The sequence below is a fragment of the Mixophyes fleayi genome, chromosome 5, assembly GCF_038048845.1.
Source record: "Mixophyes fleayi isolate aMixFle1 chromosome 5, aMixFle1.hap1, whole genome shotgun sequence".
Taxonomy (NCBI): Eukaryota; Metazoa; Chordata; class Amphibia; order Anura; family Limnodynastidae; genus Mixophyes; species Mixophyes fleayi.
The window spans coordinates 279768134-279792351 of record NC_134406.1 but is presented as its reverse complement, the minus strand read 5'-3'; the positions used below and the strand labels follow the sequence as shown (position 1 = coordinate 279792351).

The 24218-nt window shown below is 41.8% G+C and overlaps 1 protein-coding gene across 2 annotated transcripts in view; it reads right to left on the bottom strand.

Moving 5' to 3' along the window:
• LOC142157928 (tyrosinase-like) overlaps positions 1 to 24218 on the bottom strand; it is a 101623-nt gene that overhangs the window by 53035 nt on the left and 24370 nt on the right. The window contains exons 1-2 of one of the 2 annotated variants that reach the window (XM_075211437.1): positions 2013 to 2531; positions 447 to 1244 (exon numbers count right to left, since the gene is read on the bottom strand). In XM_075211437.1, coding sequence (XP_075067538.1) covers positions 447 to 1232 — 786 coding nt within the window. In that variant the 5' untranslated portion in view covers positions 1233 to 1244; positions 2013 to 2531. Of the gene's footprint in view, positions 1 to 446; positions 1245 to 2012; positions 2532 to 24218 lie in introns of those variants that run through there. The other variant, XM_075211438.1, reaches the window with a different exon arrangement.

Genomic DNA, 24218 nt, shown 5'->3' with positions numbered 1-24218 from the left:
CAAGTGAGGAGGATGATGGTAGTAAGCTTGCCTCCTGCATATACTGCATATAACATTTCCTTCAGTTTTATTATAGCATATCATTCACAAACTGTTATTAAATAGCTGATTGGAAGGCCACATTTACCTGTATGTTTCTATTGCACTTGCCCCTACCTTGGCTGATTAGCAGTCAGTTCTAAAGGTTTCGACAATGTAGAGAACAGTGTAAATGTATCAAGAACACTGACTGGATGGGCTACTGTGCTGTGCAATACTCAACAGACTAATATAATGAATAATACGTCCAAATGTGCAAACAAGTATATAGAGAAAACACATTATTAGAATCTTTAGATGAAAATATTTAAAATATTATTTAATAATATAGAAAGTGCAATTCAAAAGTTGCAATTTAACCAGCAAGACAACTAGATAATACATAAATATGTTGCAATGTTACTCACCTTCCAGAAGGAAAAGTGCGAGTATGGATTGAGGACGCCTTGAGCATCGTTACTTCCCAATAGCTCATCAGTACAGATAGAACAATTCTTCTCCCCCCGCCAATCATAATATGGAATAGCAAAATCCTCATCTCCCGTCATGAGTTGAATTTGTCTTTCTAAGAACAAGAGATTTAAACGATGCCATCCAGGAAATACAGGGCCCTGATGGGCATAATTTTTGTCAGGATCAAACTTGCTATTTATCATTATAGCTTTCATGGAATAATAATGCATCCAAACAAAGACATCATAATGTGATGCGTCCACAAAGCGATAGGTCTCACGGTGGTGTCTGTCTCCTGTGCTCAGGATGACAAAATCTTTGCTTTTGGTTGTCTTTGCTAGAGCCAGGTAACTGAATAATTGCTTTTTCTCTAAAAAAGACAGTTCCCGGAGCTCTCTCCGAACCACTACTTTATATCTATCACATTTCTCACCATGATAGCCAAATTTGCAGTCACCACAGTCAAAGCCACTAAAGTTTCCATGGCACTCACAGGTATTGTCGTAATAGTGTCTTGGCCAATCCAGGCGATCATCATTATACTGGGGAATTTTGCTTCCTCTGAAAACCGCCCAATTGATGCATTTTCCACGACCTGACAGAGAACCACACGGGCTTTTGTCCTTCCAAAGTGGACAACAACTCTTGGTGCGAAAAGCAGCTTCAGTAGCGCAGACTCTGGGGAACTGGCTGTCCACAGCACAAACACAGCAAGTGAGGAGGATGATGGTAGTAAGCATGACTCTCTGACACTGTGAAAACATGTGTTACACATTAGATTAGGCTCCAAAGCTAACATCAAACTAGCTACAACTTTAGCTACAACTAAATCCAATAATACAGAATATAAATAAGCATTATAGCCAGGGCCCATGACAAAATGTGGTGTTGGGGAGGACGTCTATGTACTTAATACACCGGGGGCACCCATGCACTGTAGAGCCCCGTTTGGGGTTTTATTTCCACTGTGCTAACCATGTGATATCCCAAGTGAGGAATTAGTGTACAGAAGTGCAGAGACATATGCTGAAACAAACACATACATGTAACATACAGGTCACACAAATCAAATAGTCAAAGCTATCATAAATGGTAAAATTATGGACACTCTTGGTACTATATATGTGAAATTCCCAAAAGACATATGATCAGCATGGCTGCCAAACAGAATGGTGTTAACCTGCAAAATATTAATATTTTATATATATATATATATATATATATAATACCCCACTACGCAAGGTAACACTTCTGAACGCTGCGGCAGCCATTTTGGCTTCTAGAGCCACATGTCCCAGAATAGAGTGAAGGAGTAATATGACAATTACATGGTCAAAAGGAAAGGTTTGGTAAGAGACTCTGGGGGAAGTAAGCTATTGAAGTGAGAGTGTACTCTGACATATGAGAAAAGAGAAAGAAAATATACAACAAGAGGATGGAATGGATTGTAGATGTGTTCACTGACGCATTATGGGAAACAGATAAGTAACTTATATATCATTTTGTTTCAATTAGCCTACTAGGATGATGAAGATTGACTTCAGAATAAAAGCCTTGCCCCATGGAAAAGCTTTGTTCAGTCTATGGAATAATATAATTGACACTTCTAGACTTTCTCTTTTCCCTTATAGCTACTGCGTAGTGTAACTAATCAGTTTAAAAACAACTTCAATGCTTTGAGCTTTTTATCATAGTAGGTGTTAGGAACCCCTCTAGCCGATACAGCACAACCCGGAGTCTGCTCCGCCAGTCAGGTGTTCACTGGAGCCCCTAGTGGTGAGGGCAGACTTGGCTGCAGACTGACAGAGGGTCCTGAAGTGTGTACCGACTAGGGAGAACCCAGGCAAGCGAAGTGGAGTCCAAGCAAGGGTCAAGGGCTGGCAGCAGACAGCAGATCCAGTAAACAGGCCGAGGTCAAGGGTCCCGAGCAAACAGGAAGGTCGGTAAACACGCCAGAGGTCGGGGTCACAAGAAACACAGGCAGGGTCCAAATCCAGGCAAGGGGTCATACACAGGCAATCAGTCCAACAGGATTCACTAATACAACGCAGGAGCAGGAGCAGGAGCAGGAGCAGGAGCAGGAGCAGGAGCAGGAGCAGGAGCAGGAGCAGGTTAGGCTGACAGGCAAACTGGACGCTATAACTGGCAGTGAGGCCCAGATCTCACTGCCTTAAATAGTCCTAAGAGCCAATCAGGACAGAGGAGGATAGGGCTGACAATCAGCCTCAGGAGGCAGCTAATTAATTACTAGCTAGAACTAGCATAGGTAATAACATAACCAGGAAGCATGTATAAAGATATAAGTGAACCAGTTTAAATCATATGAGAGCTCCCACTGGTGTTGGAGGATGTCCCTACACCCTCTAACATCTATGCCACAAGGATAATAACAGAGCACAGAAACTAAAGTACACGCCCGGCTGCTAGTTCACGCAGCTCGTGACAGTAGGTCACTCGTTTTACTAGATGAATGGGATGAGGTCCTTTGGGCAAAACTTTATTCTGAAATCAATCTTAATCATTGATCGCTTCTACAATTCTTTTTATCTTGCTGTATATCTTTTATTCTTTTCTCATATGTCACAGTACACCCTCCTTTCAATAGCTTACTTCCCCCAGAGTCTCCTAGCAGACCTTATTGATTGTTTAACTGTTATCTACTGCTACACTGCATTCTGGGACATGTAGTTCTTGTGCCCGAGATGGCTGCCGGCACCTCCGCTCTGTCCAGAAGTGTTGCCTCGTGTAGAGGGGTATAACAGGTTGTCAGGGGAAAGTGTAAGCAGCAGATGATGATGATCAACTCAATTAGCAAAACACTGGTAATTAGAGGCTTGCAAATGACTCGCAGATGCTTAGTGATACTTTACTAGTCGCCCGGCCAAATTAGGATTTGCAGAGCGTGTTCTAGCAAAGATAAAAAAAATCTTTAATTGTTTTGTATGCATGTAGGGAAGTTGCTCCTGCTGTATTAGCTAGGTCATTCAAGTTTACATGATGCTTCATAGCAATTGTGGTGGTAACATATAAAATTAAAGGTTTTTGTCCATGTTCTCAGGTTGGACGTAAGTGTCTGAGGGGTGTTGCGTAAGCATCTATAGATTCAGACCCGGCACATCTTCAACTCTGCACACTGAATATTACGCACATAGGATACACATAAGCAACTTTTTTGAAAAAAAGTTATGCTTACGCTAAAGTTGGGAGCAATATAGGACCCACCAACTCATTGTATTGATTAACACACAGCTTTTTGTACTGAGCACCCCTGCTAGGTATTCTCAATCCTGAGATACCCACCCCCACTCCATTACTATTGTGTAAATGTTTTCATTATAGAAGTACTTGTACATTAACAGTGGTGTCACAACCAAGATATCAAAAATGAAATTTCATGCTTCTCTCGGGGAGGACATGTATGCCTTGTGGAAGTCAAATAATTGGATGAAGTACACTAAATTGATTAATATTGTTTTGCCATGTGATTGTGATTAGTACGCCGCGTGAAATGAAGGAATTGCACAGATTAATAACTCACACATTTTCATTCATACTTACACTTGTAAATAGTACACATTTATTAAGGTTCCTATCCACATCTATTTATTAGTAAAATGTATTAGAGATTAATTATACATAGATAATATTAAAGTTAAGGTATTTATTGTTCAGGACCTCTAAAAGGTAAAGAGTTTGGTCTCATATTAAAGCTTATTTCACCAGCGTTAACCCTGTTTCGACAGAGAATCGATCGCACCTAGCAATCGCAAGTTATTATTATTATTATTATTATTATTATTATCATCATTATCATCATTTATTTATAGTTATGAGCAATATGATATTAATACCCAAAAGTACTTTGTTAATGGGTCAGTTTAAACTGGTTATTCGGCGGAAAGACACGTAGGCAACAGTTGGAGAAAGTTGCCCCCACCCTTGGAAAAGATCAAATGAACTGACCTATGAACAGCAGACAACTGGAACATCGTTAACCCTGGACCAATGAAGACCTCTCTTGGTGTTATCTGTGTATATTTGTGACATCTTCATTGTTTATGCTAAATCAAGCTGCATATAAGCTCCCTGGGACAATGTTTCTGTGTCTCTCTTCCTGACAACAGACAACATGACTGAACCTTGGCCCAGGGGATGGGCAAGCATAATGTATTCGGTTTATAATTTCCTGTTTACTATTATATTTTATTTAAATCATGTTGTATGCATTATCTTGCTTTGCTGTCTTCCTGCTTTAATTGGCTATTAAATCTCTTTGTGCATTGGAATCATGATAATCACATTGGACAATGTTTTTTGGCAAGCGACAAACTGAACATGTCAGGCTAACTAGGGATTTCAGTTGGTGACTCAATACTGATCCTAAGTCAAAGAAACCGCCCCAGGGTGAATGGATAAATTCAACTGCAAAACTACAGTGACCAGATCAACCTCACAATGGGGCAAGGGGGAACAAGACAGACAATCAGTCATCCCACATTCACCCGATGGTATGGTCAGACCACTCTCCCATTTCAAGCGGACCTATGGGATATTGCCTCTCACCTTCGCTCCTCCACGTGGAGGCTCAATGACTCCCTCACAACCTACAACTTACCCAACAACTACGAACTCTTTTGGAGAAATATTTTCTCCTTAACGACTTCCCTGATACTTCCCCTTCGACCCTGTGGGAATCTCATAAGGCGGTTCTGCGGGGTCACTTGATCAGCCTGGCCTCGTAACACAAGAATAAGTTAAGTGCACCTCACAACACATATATCTGGCTAATCAACTGCAACACCTGGAGTGCTAACACAAGCTGTCCCCAGACCCGGCTACTCTGGCTAAATTCCTCAGGACCAGGTCGTACCTGAATCTCCTTCTCTCTGAATCTACTGCTAAGGCTCTGAAACGGCTAAAGCAGACCTTCTACGAGAAGGGCGATAAAGTGGACACTTGGCATCCCGGCTGTGGGCGAATAGATCCCAAAATAATATATTGGCCCTCAAAGCTGCATCAAGAACCCCCAACTACGATTGGGCGGGAATTCCACTCATTTTACTCCAAAATGTACAATCTGGATAATTAGTCTCCGAACCCCGGTACATCAGTGGATGTCATAATGGATTTCCATAAATGCGCCAAACTGCCCACATTTTCTCATCTGTCTACCCAACATCTCAATGAAGCTATCTCAGAGGATGAAATCACAGTCATAATTAAAGCTCAAAAAACCACTAATGCCCCTGGCCCTGATGGATTCTCCGTGGCCTCCACTCCAAGTTCAAAACTGTTCTTCAGGATGCCCCTTTCCCAAAACTATGTTAGAGGCTCCCATACTGGTTATTCACAAGGAGGGATAGGACCCCTATGACTGTTCCAGCTACAGACCTATCTCCCTCCTTAATACAGACATTAAGTTGCGGAATCAGTGGCGCTATATAAGTAAATGGTGATGATGATGATGATTAAGTTGTATGCCAAGATACTAGGGTGTTCCCAACTCTGGTACATTGCGACCAGGTGGACTTAATACCGGGGCACCAGGCTAGGGATAATACCCGTAAGGCTGTAGACCTTATTCAGATTATTAATCGCAGACACACCCCGCCAAATAATGCTTTCCCTAGTTGCTGAAAAGGCATTTGACCGAATATCATGGAGTTCTATGTTTCAGACCCTGAAAGCATATTACTTCTCGGCGGAATTTCTGTCGGGTACTGCCACCCTATATGAGTCTCCCTCAGCCAGGATACTGATTAACTGTTCCCTCTTCTATACATTCTCTCCCTCCAATGGGAGCAGGCAGGTTTGCCCTTTGTCTCCCCTGGTGTTCGTACTGGTCATTGAGCCATGTGCGATGGTGCGATGATTAGACAGTCTGTCGAAGTGCATAAAGTGGAGGTGGGGCCCCCAGGAATTCAAGATGTTCTTGTTTGCCGATGATATCCTGCTGTCCCTCGCATACTCTCAGACCTCCTTACCACTTCTTTACCAGCTTATGGAATCATACGGGGCCCTATCTGGCTACAAAATCAACTTTTCTAAATCCGAGATCATGCTTCTGCATGTCCCCCACAGATGAAGGCTGCTATCCAACCAACATACACCTTGAAATGGCAAAACACAAAATCAAATACCTCGGGATATATATAACCTCTTACTATGACTGACTCTAACTAGACAATTTCCCCTGCTCCTAACCAGAATTAAACAAGATCTCCTCACCTGGAAGGGATATCTCATTTCGTGGCTGGGGAGGATTATCGCTATTGAGATGAACATGCCTCTTAAACTCTTATACTTATCCCAGACCCTCCCTGTTAAGGTCCCCAATGTGGTATTTAAAAAGTTGAAATTTTTTCTTTCTGAAATTTATCTGGAATGTTAAAACCCCCAGAATCTCCCCAACAGTCCTGAAGAAGCCCAGAATTTGTGGGGGGGCGGAGATTTTGGGATGTCAAGCTTTATTATTATGCACCTCATCAGTTGGCAGTCACTTATGCTCCCTACAAGACCATAGCTTGAGTGGACCTGGAAATGCATTTTGTTGAGGTTCATTTCCTGGCTGACCAACCTCCTTTGGCTACCTCCCTCTCCTTTCTTAAATATGGCTTATCTATCTGGGATTTCTGCAGGCCTATTGTTCTCCCTTATTTCCCCTTTGGCACCATTATGGAAAAATCTGAATTTTCTGCTCCCCACTTTACAAAGTGGTTCCAAGCAGGGATTTGGGCAGTGTATGGCCTGACTTCTGGCACTGCCTGGACCTCCCTCTCAGATATTCAACAAAAATATTTCCCATTCTGCCCCCTCTTTTTTAAATTTTTCCAAGTTTGACACTTTCTGCCATCTCTCCCCCCTGGCTGATAATCTCTGTGCCTTTACCTTTTCTTGAATGGCTATGCTTACACTTCTCACTCTTCAAGGGTATGATTTCTTCTGTCTACAACTGGTTGATCGCTATCACCTTTGACTCCTAGGGCCATCATGAGCGGGACTGGAAGAGGGACCTGGGTCCACCCCAGATAAGTCTTGTTGGGAGGAGGTCAGGGAAAGGATTGCCACTAGCTCCATCTCCACACAAATTAAGGAAACTGCCTGTAGTGTATTACAGGTGGTACTACACCCCTGATAAGCTCTCCAAAATGTTCCCTACATCTACGCCAAGTTGCTGATGGATCTATGGCCAGAGGGGCACAATTCTCCATGTTTGGTGGACCTGCCACTTCCCTCTCTTGTTCCGCCCTTCAAGTCCTAGGCAGAGGTGTCATTTGCGTTCTGACATGAATTTCATGCAATTGCATTTACTGACGTAAGGTCCGTTTGTGGGCATGTGCAGAGCAATTTAACGCAAGATATGGTACGCAACAGGACTTATGCCCGAAAAGGAATCAGGCCCCTTGTGTGGACTTCCCACAGCAGAAACAGATTGCTGTGTTCCATTGGATTTGGTGTGTATTACATTCTAGCCCCTTTTTGCATTTCTGACACATCCCTGGTTACAGTCTCCATTGAAGTAGCTATAGACAATGTCCATTCAAAGGTCAGTTCAGGCTCCGCCAGCAATTTGTTTTGTGTACTTTCACTTTTTATACCACATACTAAGTAGTCTCTTGACTGTGTTCAGTCTCAGCTCAGCAATGTATTCTGCCCCACTTTCATCCGTAATTTGGCTTTTTCTGTGAAACAGAAATCTCTCAGCAATCATTAATAGTTTAGGATTTAAAGCTTTTGTAAAATATCCATTATCTCTGCAAATCATTTGTTGGCTGGCTTTTCAGGAGTTAATAAGCTCCTCAGTAAACTATATGCGACCCAGTCCTCTATAGCACTATCAAAAGCAGTTATTGTACCAATGTATCCTGACATTTTGTGTTTATGTTCTTAGAGAAGTAATGATATAACTTGGTGCCCCTTTGTTCAGCCTGGATGATTCTGGTAATCTGCATGTACTGCTCCTATAAAATCCACAATCTTGCTGTGTCAGTCCTGCTGGCACTCCGCTGATCACCAGAACGATGCTGATGAAGATTTTAATTCTCGTCGCCATTATTAAGTCTATAACTTATATTTAAATAAAAATCTTTAGTAACCATGACACAGTGGTGTATGACTCTTTACTGCAGAACTGCAGAAAACATATTACAAAGAATGATAGATTCATACACCATCTATATACAGCACAAAATAAGATACAGTGTATGCCTCTGCTGAATACACACACAGTAGCAGGAACTACAAATACCACAGTGGACACATTGCAGGCTGAGAGGTCACATCGTATGGGGCTGGAATGAGAGGGAGGCACAAATAGAGTCAAGAAAACCATTCTGTCAACATATAAAAAGAAGAAACTGTTGAAAGTTGATGAAAATAAAATCTTAATTTTCCGGTGACTAAACAGCAAAAAGAATTTTCACTATTCATAAAGACTTGATGGACAACAAGAAGCGTTTTGTACTACTTTTTACTGCAAAACTGAGAGTTACTGATGATGGACCAACATACGTCTTTGATGATCCTTCTGCAGCTAAGCACCACTTTTGAAATATATCTCCTTACCTGGGGTTGCCAACTAACTTGACAATAGGGATCTCTAACTTTGTAGACCACTATGGGCTATGGCCCTTTTTAAAAAAACAAAAACTTTTACCCTAGCCACCATATACAGAAGCTAGGTTAAACCATGCATAGGTAAATGTTAGCAATATGCCTCACGGTGTTAAGACAGTTAAATGATAGAATACCTGTTTCTATTAGTTTACCCTCCAGAGTTTATCTTGCTGATTGTTCAGAAGGACGAAGTTATCAAAATGTGTTGAAAAATATTTGTTTAATAATTTTCTACCTTCACTGTTCACTAGTCTTTGCTGACTGAACTCTCATCACAGAGCCGTGGAGAATGCCCAGAATCTGTTTTGAAAACTTTATCACTTGCTCACTGGGATGAGGGTGACCTCAAACTTCAGACCAACCTGCTACACATGGATTTTCCAACTTAGTTAAAGTGTAGACATTCAATCCACCACCACTATAGATACGTCCACAGATACTCCTCCATCACTTTCACTTAATGGAGTTTAAGATACTTCAGTTAAGAGAAAATTTTTTATATCATATGTCACGAAAGCTAAATCTGAAACTATATTTCTCCAAGAGACCCATTGGAGGGCTGTCACCACTCTTAAAGATGTATTAGTCAGATTCACATCAAACTGATACTAGAGCAATTGCCATAGCGATAACTAAAAATTTGCAATATACTGTTTTAGACAAACTATTAGATCCTGAGAATAGATGTATATTTCTGGATATTCAAATATATGACACCAAATTCACCTTACTTAATATCCATGCTCACAAAATGGCCCCACACAAGTATTTTCTGCAAGTCTAAAATCTTAATGCAAAGAGATACTCCAAATCTTATTAATCAGGGGAGAGTTTAACAGCAGTCAATTACCCACAACATGTCACCTGTTCCCTTAAACCTTAATGTAAACTAGATTGAAAAATAAATCATGCTTTGGTGGAACCTTGGAAACTCTTTAATCCAGCAAACAAATGTTTTATATTTCAGGGATCTACAGATCCTTTTAGATGACACTCTGAGGAAGTTGTATTACACAATGAAACGCGTTAGTCTGGTGTCTTTACCATTTGGAGTTATCCCTAAGTGCATGAGATTACTATTGTAGAGCTCATGAATTCATTAACTGGAATTGTATGGGGAGTTTTTAGCCTGCAAGTCTCGTATTCCAGGAACCACAAGTCCATCGCAATATAGCAGAGACTTTATTACATCTACATCCTTTGACCGTTTATCGGCCCCACGGGAACTTACAGCTCATTGTCTCGGATGGGAACTGAGTTTACAACACTCAATTTTGGAGGAAGACCTTAACCAGCACTCGGAGCAGACACGCGAGAGACGGACGATCACAGAGCGGGTGTTCCAACAGAGACCTCGATTTTGGGTAAGCAAGTACCCCTCTGATGGGCTATATATCATCAAATGAACTTATGCCTATGTATTGAGGAGGATTATCCCGATCATTAACACTATACCATTCTGAACGGCCCGCTACTCCGAGTACGTGTGTTAGCACATTATTGTGCAAGAGAAGCCGATAACTCTCCCGTTCCCAGCTATATGTATGGTTACAATTTATAGAGACACTAACAGTTTGGAGACTCTCCTCATTCCGGTTATTTGCAATTCTATTATCAACCATACTGTATATATGGATATCAACTACATGAGCTCCTAACAAGTATGGCCCAAATGGAATACTAACTATCAGACTTGAATATTTAATCTGGTATAATCTATATAGGTGCACCTATTTCTGATATTTTTTTTTAAATTGGGTCCTATCTGGTTCTGCATGCCTATTGAGGAATGTTTTAAATATCTATGTAATATTGTTTTAATAAATTTGTTTTAATCCATCACATTGCAATTCCAGTTTTTGGGGGGAATCGATAGTCCACTGCATTTTGTCTTGCTATATATATTGTTGAATCTACGGGGTTGCAGACCCCGTGCAGTGGCTATTCTTTTCCTCCCCATATTTTGCTCCAAAAATATCTTTGTGTGTTTTATAATAAAATTGAACCATGTTCTGGTCTCTGCCTCAATCTGATTGCCCTCAGCGGGTACACATGTTAATTTTTGGAGATTCTCCTTCTATTTATCCAAATCTGAGCTTTTCCAGCAGTATATTAAGATCAAATGTACATAATACTTAGATGATCATATAGAGCACTGAGACAACCCTGTACTGTTCTAGGAAACATGTAAAGCTATTATGAGAGGCCATATCTTAACTTAGATATCCAACGGTAACAAAGACAATAGAGTCAAATATAAATCCCTTCATCAAGCACTGCTAAGCGGTTACAATATCTATTCCTCTAACCCAAGTAACACTTTATTAGCAAACTATAATCAAGCGTGCCCACTTTTAGAAAGTTTCTTCCCCTCCCAAATCTAAATTAAATTGGACTATACTAAAAATAAATTCTAAAATTTGCACCAGGAAGCTTCTGGCTGTTATGACAAAAACTGTTAAATAAAGGAACCACATCACTGCGATCAAACATGGTCATCTGAACTCACTTATTACAAAAGCAAAGGAATTATTGGACATTTTCCATAATTACAACTCTGAAGCGCAGCTTACCACTCTCCAACCACACAAAGATATATTAGATATAGATAAGAAATTCTTAACGTTATATCAAGTATGCATACAAACAATTCCTCAAGTTCACTTCTGAATATTATAAAATATTACAACAGGAGAGAATGTCTACATTACTTGAACTCTATCAAAAATCCAAACCAGATGAAGATCCCCATTCAACGACATAACACCATCCAACAACTGTTCCCAATTTAGCAAAAATTATGGCTGGGAGCCTTCAATCAAGTATCTCATCACTTCTTACTGAACATCAATTAGGCTTTGTAACAGGCTCACTTTTAGTAAAAGGTATTTGAATGGCCATTGCAGTAGTGACTATTTTGTTGCTAGAAACTGAATCCACTAACATGCTACTAAGTGGGATTTATTAGGCAGCAATGGAACAGTCAGTTCTTGAAGTTGATGTGTTGGAAGCAGGAAAAATCTACAAGCCTAAGGATCTCAGTGACTTTGACAACGGTCAAATTGTGATGGTTAGATGACTGGGTCAGAGCATCTTCAAAACGGCAGGTCTTGTGGGGTGTTCCCAGTATGCAGTGGTTAGTACCTACCAAATGTGGTCCAGGAAACGACAACCAGAGATCCTGCAAGAGGGTCATGGGTGCACAAAACTCATTGATGCGCGTGGGGAGTCAAGGCTAGGTCATCTGGTACAGTCGCAGAGAAGAGCTACTGTAGCACAAATTGCTGATAAAGTTAATACTGGCTACATTAGAAAGGTGTCAGAACACACTGTGCATTGCAGCTTGTTGCGTATGGGGTGCGTAGCCGCAGACCAGTCAGAGTGCCCAAGCTGACCCCTATCAACCCGCAAAAAACACCTGCAATGGGCACGTGAGTGTCAGAACTGGATCTATGAGCAATAGAATAAGGTGGTCTGGCTGATGAATCACGTTGTGTTTTCCATCACGCGGACGGCCAGCTGTGTGCACTTTGTTTACCTGGGGAAGAGTTGGCACCAGGATGCACTATGAGAAGAAAGCAGCCGGTAGAGGCAATGTGATGCTCTGGGCAATGTTCTGATGGGAAACCTTGGGTCCTGGTTTTCATGTGGATGTTACTTTGGCACGTACCACCTACCTAAATATTTTTGCAGACCAAGTGCACCATTTCATTGTAATACTATTCCCTGATGGCAGTGGCCTCTGTCAGCAGGATAATTCGCCCTGCAACACTGCAAGAATTGTTCAGGAATGGTCTGAGGAACATGAAAAAAAGTTCAAGGTGTTGACTTGGCCTCCAAATTCCTCAGATCTCAATCGAGACCTGTTAGATGTGCTGGATAAACAAGTCCGAGCCGCGGATGCACCACCTCACAACTTACATGGATTAAAGGATTTGCTGCTAGCTTCTTGGTGCCAGATTTCACAGGACACCTTCAGAGGTCTTGTGGAGTTCATGATCCGATGGGTCAGAGCTGATTTTGCAGCACAAGAGGGGCCTACATAATATTAAGCAGGTGGTTTTAATTTTGTGGCTGATTTGTATACATGTTCAGAGGCACATGCCAGGGATGTTCTATGTCCCCCTTATTTTTTTATCTTAGAATTAGTCCCTGTGCTCGAATTCTCAAGACAGGACTCAGCTAAATGGAACAAAGTAATTCAATTTTCTACAGTTTTTGGCATTCACGGATGATATTTAATTGTATACTGTATTTCAAACCAAAAAGAGACAATTTATCCTCTGTTGAGGAAACTTTAGGCCTTGGCTCCCGTTCAGGGTTCAATGTTAACTTTGATAAATTTAATGTACTGTTACTTAAAGGCCGCATTCATCCATATTGGGCCAAATATATTATAATTAAACAGGCAAAAAAATGCTATCAAAAACTTATTCAGATATTCAGCTCCGAAAATAATAACAATTTTTACAACCAAAGTAATAAGAAATATGCCCAGAAACTTGAGTGTGTGATGTCGTCTCTGGCTACCCTATCTGGGAAGAGCAAACTTTTAAAAAAAATTGTCTTATTTACCAAATTGTAATACTCTCTTAAAACACTGCCTATACTTCTAACACGGAAAGATACCCTAAACATAGATCCTGCATTACCAGATATTAAAACCTTCAATAGGCAGTAAAATAGCTTCTCTTTGCTGTTTCGGCAAATGTAGGAAAAAGCAAACGTAGGTTCACAACACTACACCATCCTTTTCATTATTTCAGGAAAAACTTTTTTACATTTTACAAATGTTGGGACTACGGCTAATTCGATAAGCTTTTAGAACTAGCTAATAGAGATCTTCACCTTTAGTAGCTCCCTGTCCCGTAGAACTGATATTGTTTGGAGGCATTTAAATGCCCCCACAACTTAAATTCTAAGGTAGTAGAAGCTTATCAGTTTAACCATAGCGCATTGTTGAGAAAACCGGAATAGTGGAGGCAGAAACCAGGGATAGGCCAAAGGTCAGGGCAGTGGCGGATCCAGGGGGGGACGATCGAGGCGATCGCCCCCCCTAGCAGGGGCTTGCTGCCGGCGGCTGCACACTATGTGCAGGTCCGTTCGGCAGAGAGAGTTAGGGAGAGAGTCCTGCCCAACTGCTCTGATTGACACAATCAGAGCTGCCGGGCAGGACTCTCTCCCTAACTCTCTCTGACGAACGGACCTGCACATAGTGTGCAGCCGTTGGCAGCCTTAGGTGTCAAAAAGGGGGCGGGGTTAAATCGCCCCCCCTAAATCGCCCCCGGTACAATTAAGTTCTGGATCTGCCCCTGGGTCAGGGCAGGGTGCAGACACAGAATTTCCAAGAAACAGGCAGAGGTCAAGGGGCACAGGTGTTCAAGCAGGGTCCAAGAAACAAGCCAAAAGTTCACAACAGGTAAACAGGTGAAGAACAGCAAGGTATCCACAGGACAGAGCAGGTCAGCAGTCTGTGCAGCATACTTAAGCTATAACCGGCAGAAAGGCTAAGCCCTCCCTGCCTTAAATACATGAACTAGCCAATCAGAGAGTGGCCATGCAGGGAATAGCAATCAGCCTCCTAGAGCTGTGATTAATTAACGGACAGGTGCACGAGTGCCCGGCTGTCAGATTAGCCATGCCACAAATGACCCAGCTGGTGCCCTGGTAACAGCCAGGATGTGGAACCCGGAAGTGTCGTCCCATCTGTCAGGGTAACAACCAGGGTTAGGGTTAGACCCTACAAGCAGAAGATTAGCCGTGGCAGCGGCAACTCAAAATTGTACACCCTCCTCCCTGAGGAGGAGTTAAGGAACCCTGACATCCTGGTTTTCTGGGAAACTTTCTAACTCCTTGATGAGTTTGTCAGCATTTAGGTGCCTTTGCGGAACCCAAGAACGCTCCTCCGGGCCGTAGCCCTACTGATGCACCAACAAATTACACTGGACACTTGGAGTCTATAAAGAGAATAGACTGGGACAAAGCCTTTGAAGTAAAAAATACGGAAGAAAAGTGGGCTGTCTTTAAAATGTTGTTGGAAACATACACGTACAAGTTCATTCCTATGGGAAATAAATGTAAAAGAATTAAATCTAAACCAATGTGGCTAAATAAAAAGGGTAAGGGAAGAAATGCAATGGAAGAAGCGTGCATTTAAATTGTTTAAGTCTGAAGGGTCAGAGGGGTCCTTCCGTAGGTACAAGGAATGTAATAAAACATGCAAAAAGGAAATTAGATTGGTTAAATTAGAAAATGAAAGGCACGTTGCAAAAGAAAGTAAGACGAACCCATGTCAAAGTCAGCAAATTGGATAAAGTCATTTCAATTAATATCCAGCAAACTTGATTGTCGTTGTCTGAAATTTTGCATGGAGCATGCTAAGGCGTGGAAGGGCGTATCCAGCCGCAACACGTGGCAATAACAGTTTTTACACTTTTATATCCGGTACCGTCCTCTCCTGGTTCACCTCTTACCTTGCCGACCGTTCCTTCTCTGTTTCCACCTCTGATTCTCTCTCCCCTTCTTCCTCCCTTCCAGTCGGGGTCCCTCAGGGCTCTGTCCTTGGACCCTTACTATTCTCACTATACACCTCTTCTCTGGGTGCACTCATCAGCTCCTTCGGCCTCAAGTACCCCCTTTATGCTGATGACACTCAACTCTACCTTTCCTCTCCTGATCTCTCTCCCTCCCTTCTTTCCAGGGTATCCGCATGCCTCTCTGCCATCTCCTCCTGGATGTCCTCTAGATTTCTTAAACTCAATCTTGCTAAAACTGAACTCATTGTCTTTCCTCCCTCTCGTACCTCTTTCCCCTCTGACCTCTCCATCACTGTTGACAACTCATCTATCTCCCCTGTTCCCCAACTCTGCTGCCTAGGTGTCATCCTCAACTCCTCTCTCTCCTTTGCCCCTCACATTCACTCTCTCGCCAAATCCTGCCGTTTCCAGCTTCGCAACATTGCCCGCATTCGGCCCTTCCTCTCCCAGGATGCCACCAAATCTCTCGTCCACTCTCTGATTATCTCCCGCTTGGACTACTGCAACCTTCTCCTTATCGGCCTCCCCCTCTCTCATCTCGCTCCCCTTAGATCTGTACTTAGCGCCGCTGCTAGGCTTATTTTCCTCTCTTGCCGTTCCACCTCTGTATTCCCACTCTACCGAGCCCTTCACTGGCTCCCCTTCCCCTACAGAATCCTTTTCAAGCTCCTCACTCTGACTTACAAGGCCCTCGCCAACTCCACTGCTCCCTACATCTCTAACCTTATCTCTATTCACACTCCCTCCCGCTCACTGCGATCGTCCAACGATCGTCGCCTCTCTTCCCCTCTGATTACCTCCTCTCATGCACGTATCCAAGACTTCTCCCGCGCCGCTCCCCTCCATAGGAACAAGCTCCCCCGCTCCATCAGAACTTCCCCTAATCTGTCCTCTTTCAAACGAACATTAAAAACACACCTTTTCCTTAAAGCCTTCCAGTCTCATGCCTAAACTCCCACCGGTCGGCTACCTCTCTTTCTCATCCCTTCTTCCCTTCTCCCCCTTCCTCGACTCCGTCTCCGTTTCTCCCGTCTCTCCATCTCATCCATGTGTCTGTCTGTCTTCCCCTCCCTTTAGATTGTTCGCTCCTTTGAGCAGGGCTCTGCTACCTTCTGTTTCCATCACTTTTAACTGCGCTCTCCAGCTACTCAGCTCACCTCCTCTCAGTCCATCTGCCCTCTATCTCCTCTCGCTTCTCTTCGCTCCCCTCAGTGACTCTTAACCTGTCATCCGTGCCCACCCTCTTGGGCCATAGTTACCTGCCTATACTCACTTTTCCCCTCCCTCCCTCTCTTTCATGCATGCTGTGCCTGAGCCCCCAGACTTATAGTGCTTACTATTACTTGTACTGTGCTGTTTCACCTTGTACTGTGCCATTGTTTGTCCTTGTACGGCGCTACGGATACTTTGTGGCGCCCTATAAATAAAAATTAATAATAATAATAATAATAATAATAATAATAATAATATATACATTCGTACAAACACACACATTTGTAAATAGTACACATTAATCGTAGTCGCAACACATAGTTATTTATGTCAAAATATAGTAGTGTTTATATGTAATATTATAAGTTATATGCATATTAGTGATACATATGGTTCAGGTTAAAGGAAATGTGTCGTGTCTGATATCATATTGATCCCCTTTACATCAGCAGCTGTCCTGTGCATTCGGCGAGGAGATCGCACATTGCATACTCTAGTTATTGATGTTAGGGAATAAACCTTTAATATGATGCTGACTGTAAAATGCTAATGGACTGGTTGTAATTGGAGTTTTGGCGGGAAGAACAGAGCTCATCCCCTGGAGAGATGACCCCCACTTTTGGATTCCTTAGATTAAACCAGCCTATGATCTGCAACCCCCTGGACCTTCCTGAAGTTTGGACCAATAGAAGCAAGCCATACCATCTGCATTGTTTCACTGTATTTCTGTTTGCATATAAGCAGGAGCTTTTCATGTAGTGTTCAGACATCTTGTCCACAGACTTCAGGACTGAATGACTGTTCCTGGATCCAGAGCGTCTGTGATAAGTAACGGCTGTACTTACTATTATTTTGCTTGAATTATTCTGCTACTTTTTGAGAATAAATATTTGTGCGTTGGAAACACAAAATCGAGATTCGACAATCGTTATTGGATAGCGACAAAACGTGCATAACACCCCAAAAGGTTTTTTAAGTATATAAATGGCAAAAGGATTAAAAAATATAATATAGGACCCCTAAGAAGTGAGATGGGTGAATTGATAAATGATACTAAGGAAAAAGCAGAGGTATTAAACACTTTCTTTTCTTCAGTATTTACCAGAGAGGAACAAATGGCAGGAGTAATACATAAAAATGGAAATGAAACCATGCCATTAATTAATACTTGGTTGTCAGAGGAAGAAGTCCAAAGGCGAATGAAGAATATTAAGATAAATAAAGCTCCAGGTCCAGATGGCATACACCCAAGGGTCCTTATGGAGTTAAACTCAGAAATAGCTAGACCGCTATTCTTAATTTTCAGAGATTCAATCTCATCAGGCTCAGTACCAAGGGATTGGCGAATAGCAGATGTGGTGCCGTTGTTTAAAAAGGGGACGAGATCACAACTAGAGAATTATAGACCTGTAAGCCTGACATCAATTGTGGGGAAACTACTGGAAGGTATAATAAGGGATAGTATTCAGGATTACTTAGTACGCAATAAGATTATTAGTGGGAATCAGCAGGGATTTGTGAGGGATAGGTCCTGTCAAACTAATCTAATTAGTTTCTACGAGGACGTTAGTGGGAACTTAGACCAGGGCAGCACAGTAGATGTGGTCTACTTAGATTTTGCAAAGGCCTTTGATACAGTGCCACACAAGAGGTTGGTTTACAAAATAAGGGAACTGGGTCTAGGAATCAACATTTGTACTTGGATCGAAAACTGGTTAGAGAATAGGGAACAGAGAGTTGTGATAAATGAAACATTTTCTAATTGGTCAAAAGTCTTAAGTGGAGTACCTCAAGGTTCAGTGCTGGGGCCACTCCTTTTTAATATATTTATTAATGACCTTGGTGATGGTTTAGAGAGTAAAGTTTCTATTTTTGCAGATGACACTAAACTCTGTAAGGTAATAAAATCAGAGCAAGATGTAGCTTCTCTACAGAGGGACTTAAATAAACTGGAGGATTGGGCGGCCAAATGGAATATGAGGTTTAACACAGATAAATGTAAGGTTATGCATTCAGGGATCAAAAACAAGAACGCAATCTATAAATTAAATAGAATTAATTTAGGAGAATCTATAATGGAAAAGGATTTGGGAGTGCTCGTAGATAGTAGACTTAGCAATAGTGCTCAATGTCAAGCAGCAGCTGCAAGGACAAACAAAGTATTGCCATGCATAAAAAGGGGCATAGATGCAAGGGAAGACAGTGTAATTTTGCCACTGTATAAATCGTTGGTAAGACCTCATCTTGAATATGTAGTATAGTTCTGGGCACCACTCTATAAAAAAGATAATTTGGAACTAGAAAGGGTTCAGAGAAGGGCGACAAAATTGATAAAGGGTATGGAGTCATTAAGTTATGAGGAAAAGTTAGCCAGTATAGGCATGTTTACTTTAGAAAAGAGGCGTCTAAGGGGAGATATGATTACTATTTACAAATACATTAGGGGTCAATACAGAGAACTTTCATGGGAACTTTTACCCCAAGGACCATGCACAGGACATGTGGTCACCCCCTAAGGTTAGAGGAGAGGAAATTTCACAACCAGCAAAGGAAGGGGTTCTTTACAGTAAGGGCAGTCAAGATATGGAATTCATTGCCAGGGAAGGTTGTGATGGCAGATTCAATAGATATGTTTAAGAAAGGGTTAGACAAATTTTTAGCGGAAAGGTGTTTCAACTATGTTACTATGTTACTATGTTACTATGAGTCAAGAATCTTCTCCACAAGAAATTCGTGGTGCCCATCCACATTGACTTGCTGCGGTCTTCGCGATCTGTGAAATTTGAGCTTGCTAGAAGAGACAATAGGTTTCAGAGAACAATGGAACGTGTTTAAAATTTTCAAGAAAGGAGGAAGTTTTAGCCTGAAGGCAACGGGGTTGACCTTTTTTATAATGGAAAAGAGTCCAATGAATCTAGGCCTATGTTTCTTACAGGGCTGTCTGAGCCTAATGTTGTGGGTGGAAAGCCAGATTTCGTCACCTATTTTGAGGTAGAAATTCCTGTGATGACGATTGAAAAGAGGCCTGGAGCAAGACAGAGTGGGCCTTCTTCCAAATAACTGAGGCAAGAGGCTGTAGAATGTATACCAGGAAGAACAGAAGGAGAAATGGAAGAAAGAGAATTAGCACTGGAATAAAAGCTGAAATTACAAAAGAATGGAGACATGTGGGTAGAGGAATGGCAGGAATTATTATAGGCGAATTCAGCCCACGGGAACAAGGACGACCAATTGTCTTAAAATTTGGAGATATCTAACCAAAGAAATTGTTCCAAGAACTGGTTAACCCTTACTGTCTATCCATTTGACTGCGGATGGTATGCAGATGTTAGGCTGATGTTGATGCCAAGGAGTGTTGAGAAAGATCTCTAAAACTGAGCGAGGAATTGAGAGCCACAGTCAGAGACAATTTCTTCAGGCAGGTCGTGGACATGAAAAATATGCCGGCTGAACAGTGAAACTAAGGTTTTAGCATTAGGTAGCTTAGTCAGTGGAACGAAGTGGACCAATTTTCTAAACCCCCCAGATGGTGTTGTGACCAGATAAGCAAGGTAGATCTACTATAGCATTCCTTGAAAGATGTGACAAAGGTTTTATGGACTAAGCAAGGGCATAAGTTGACCCGGAGGGTAACTTCTTTCACATCGGAAGACAAGGACGGCCACCAGATGGAGCGTGAAAGGATCTCAGTGGTCTTGGAAATACCTGGATGTCCAGTGATTTTACTTTCATGGGCGTCAGGTAGTACTGCCTTTCTGAGATGGACTGGAACAAAAAACCTGCCTTTACGGGTCACTGGTGGTGCCAGTTTTTGGAATCGTTAAAGAGGTACCCCGAGATCTTGGGCTAACCCGGCATAAATTATAGAAGATTGAATGATGGGAAGAGGTTCAGCCATTGGAGAATGGCATAAAAACAAAACTTCGGAAAAGTGCATTGGTTTTGATGTTCTAAGAACCAGGTCAATAGAAAATGGTGAACCTGAAGCGGGTGAAAAACAATGCCCAGCATGCCTGCCTAGAGTTCAGGCATTTAGAAAATTCAATGAATAACAAATTATTATGATCCATAATGACAGAGATGGTATGCACTGCCCTTCCTAACTAGTGACGCCATTCTTCAAAAGCTCATTTTATTGGCAGAAGATCACAGATGCCCATATAGTAGTTGGCCTCGGCTGAAGAGAATTTGCGCAAGAAGTAGACACTTGTGGTCATAGGGGTCCTTCTGAGACAATATGGCAGCTACGCTAATATCGGAGGCATCTACTTCCAACACAAAAAGTAAGTTTGGATTAGGGTTTCTCAGGATGGGAGCAGAGATGAAAGTAGCCTTTGAAGCCTCGAAGGAAGCGATAGCATCAGGGTTCAGTTAGCAATATCAGCTCCCTTTCGGGTTAAGGCAGTTATTGTGCCATCAGATTTGAGACAGTATGGATAAATCTCCGGTAATAGTTTTGTAAAGCCCAAGAATCTTTGGATGGCCTTCAGATTGGTTGGGCGCACCCAATCAAAGATAGCCTGAACCTTACTAGTGTCCATAGGAAGCCCAGTGGCAGAAATCACATATCCTAGAAAAGAGACCTTCTAGACTTCAAACTCCCTTATTTCCATCTTAACGAAAGGTTGGTGCTCTCAGAGCTTTAAGAGGATTTGTTTGACATGAAGGCAGTATTGAGCCAAGGACTGTGAATAAATCAGAATATCATCCAGGTTTACCACAACGAAATGACCCAGGAATTCATGGAGTACATCATTGATTATGTCCTGGAAAAGTGCAGGAGAATTACATAGGCCAAAGGGTATAACCAGGTACTCGTAAAGTCCTGACTGGTGTTAAAAGCGGTTTTCCATTCGTCACCCTCTCTAATGCTTGCAAACTTGTATGCTCCGTGTTGGTCAAGCTTGGTGAACACTGTGGCACCCCTAAACTGATCAGACAGAACTGATATGAGCGGAAGTGGGTAGGTGTTTTTAATGGTGATTTTATTTAACCTACGAAAGTCTATGCAGGGTCGCAGAGTTCTTCTTGGACACAAAGAAGAATTCGGCTCCTACAGGGAACATAGAAGGCCTAACATAATTATCATCATCATCATTTATTAATTTATATAGTGCCAGCAATTCCGTAGCGCTTTACAATCGGGAACAAACGCTAATAATCAATACTGGGTAATACATACATACACAGTGGTAAGAGGGTCCAGCTCGCAAGCTTACAATCTATGGGACAATGGGAGTTTAAAACACAAGGGCACGTGCTACATCATACTGCACATTGGTCCAGCTAGAATGCAAAGGTAAAAAGTATTGAGTGGGTTGTGTGATCAGTCAAACAACTATGTTGGTCAGTGGGTTGTTGTTTTGTGCTAGCTGTATGGAGGGTGGTAATAGGGTAACCAAGGGAGATTAAGATGCAGGTTGAGGAATATCATAAGCTTGAATGAAGAGGTGGGTTTTCAGAGAACGCTTGAAGATTTGAAGACAAGAGGAAAGACTTATTGTGCGATGGAGGGAATTCCACAAAATGGGTATGGTAGGATGTGATCAGAGTGGAAGTTAGATACAGATCTTGTGCAGAACAGAGGTGTCGATTTAGGAGATATTTTGAGACAAGTAAGGAGATGTATGTTGGTGCAATCTTGTTGACGGCCTTGTATGTTAGTATAAGAATTTTATATTGGATTGGTTGAAAAACAGGGAACTAACAAAGCCCTTTTGGAGATGCTCCTTCACATACTCTTCCATGGCCCGTGTTTCAGGTACTGAGAGAGAACACAATCTCCACTTGGGCAGTTTGGAGCCTGGGACACTTCTATTGTGCAATCATAATCACAATGTAGGGGCCTTTTTGGAGAATACATCCCCAGAAAGACTGAAGCAACCGTATGGGCAGGGTCAAACAGGTTGAGGAGCAGGACGAATCCCAACGAACAATCTCTTAACTGTTCCAATCAATTTCGGTATTATGGAGTTGGAGACAGGGATGCTCCAAGTTTAGTGGAACAGAAGGGCAAATGATGAGATAGTAAGACAAGGACTCAGTATGCATGGACCCCACAATGAGCTGCCACCAGGTAATGGACTACCATCAAGACCATCATGACATCGCAGAAGAATGTGGGGTTTCCACTATAAAGTCCTGTCAGAGTCTGCCCTTGGCTTGCCACGCACGTTGCCACTCTGCAAATTCTAATGTATACTATAGCTTTAAAATGATAAAAACAATGTAGTTTAGGTCAGTGGTAGGGTAATATGCTCCTGGACCAGTGTGCCTCACTTTGGGGGAATGATATATATAGGGAAACCGATCTCTTTCTAAGTTTAAGATTTTGTCAATGCAAGACACATTACATCGCGGTGTGATCAGACCCTATGCTTTTTATTAAACAGGAGTAGCGCATAGTGGAATAAAGGGCCACTGAGATCATAGAGAAAATATATCTTTTAATATAGGAGTGGTTTTTGATATTTCATAGGGCTACTGTGATAAGGAGGAGAAGCACAAATGGAATGTTATAAATGATTTACCTATATAGATATTACTCTTGCTGACCTATTACTTGAATCTGTTTGGTTATCCTTTTACAGCAACCAATGAAATAGATACAATAAATTTATATATACTAAATTAAGACATACAAATATATATTCCAGTGGTGGTTGTTAATTAAGCTTTAGCATTATCACAAATTAGCAGATGATTATTTGGTTCAAGTGAGATATAGCAATAATCTGCGACAGTGGTGTGGTTGGCAGCTTTTTTCTTCCATTTTAACTATCAGTATAATTTAATTTGTTTATTTTCACTCATCAATATTTAAATATTTTGCTATAAGCTTGAAAATGAATAAAGAGTTTCTATTCAGCAATATTTTAATGCATACAAATAAAGATTGATATTTTTTATTTAAAATGTAGTTATCCAATGCGTGCCTCAGTGATACACATTTTCCTTTGCCCTTCTTTTTTCATTGTAATTGTGATTATTAATGTGTGAGTGCACCCCCCTTTGAGTATATATCAATTTACTTATAATTATCACAAGGAGGGTTCTCTCTGTGCTGTGTAAATCATTTATGTACAATCACTGAGGGCAACTATCAATCAGGATCGGCGCAGGCCTTGCTGAGGCGTGGAGTCTAACTGACCCCGCCCCCCGGCCTTCACCGAGAACCGCCACAAGGCAGGATGGACTTTGCTGCTGGGAGTCCGCAGGTCTTGGCACTCAGGGTAACCCGCTGATGTGATAGAGCAGGGGTGGGCAAACCTGTCCTCAAGGGCCATATCCAGTTCATGTTTTTAGGATTTCTGTCTGTAGAAACAAGTGGGATAATTACTGACCCAGCCAAATAGATTAACT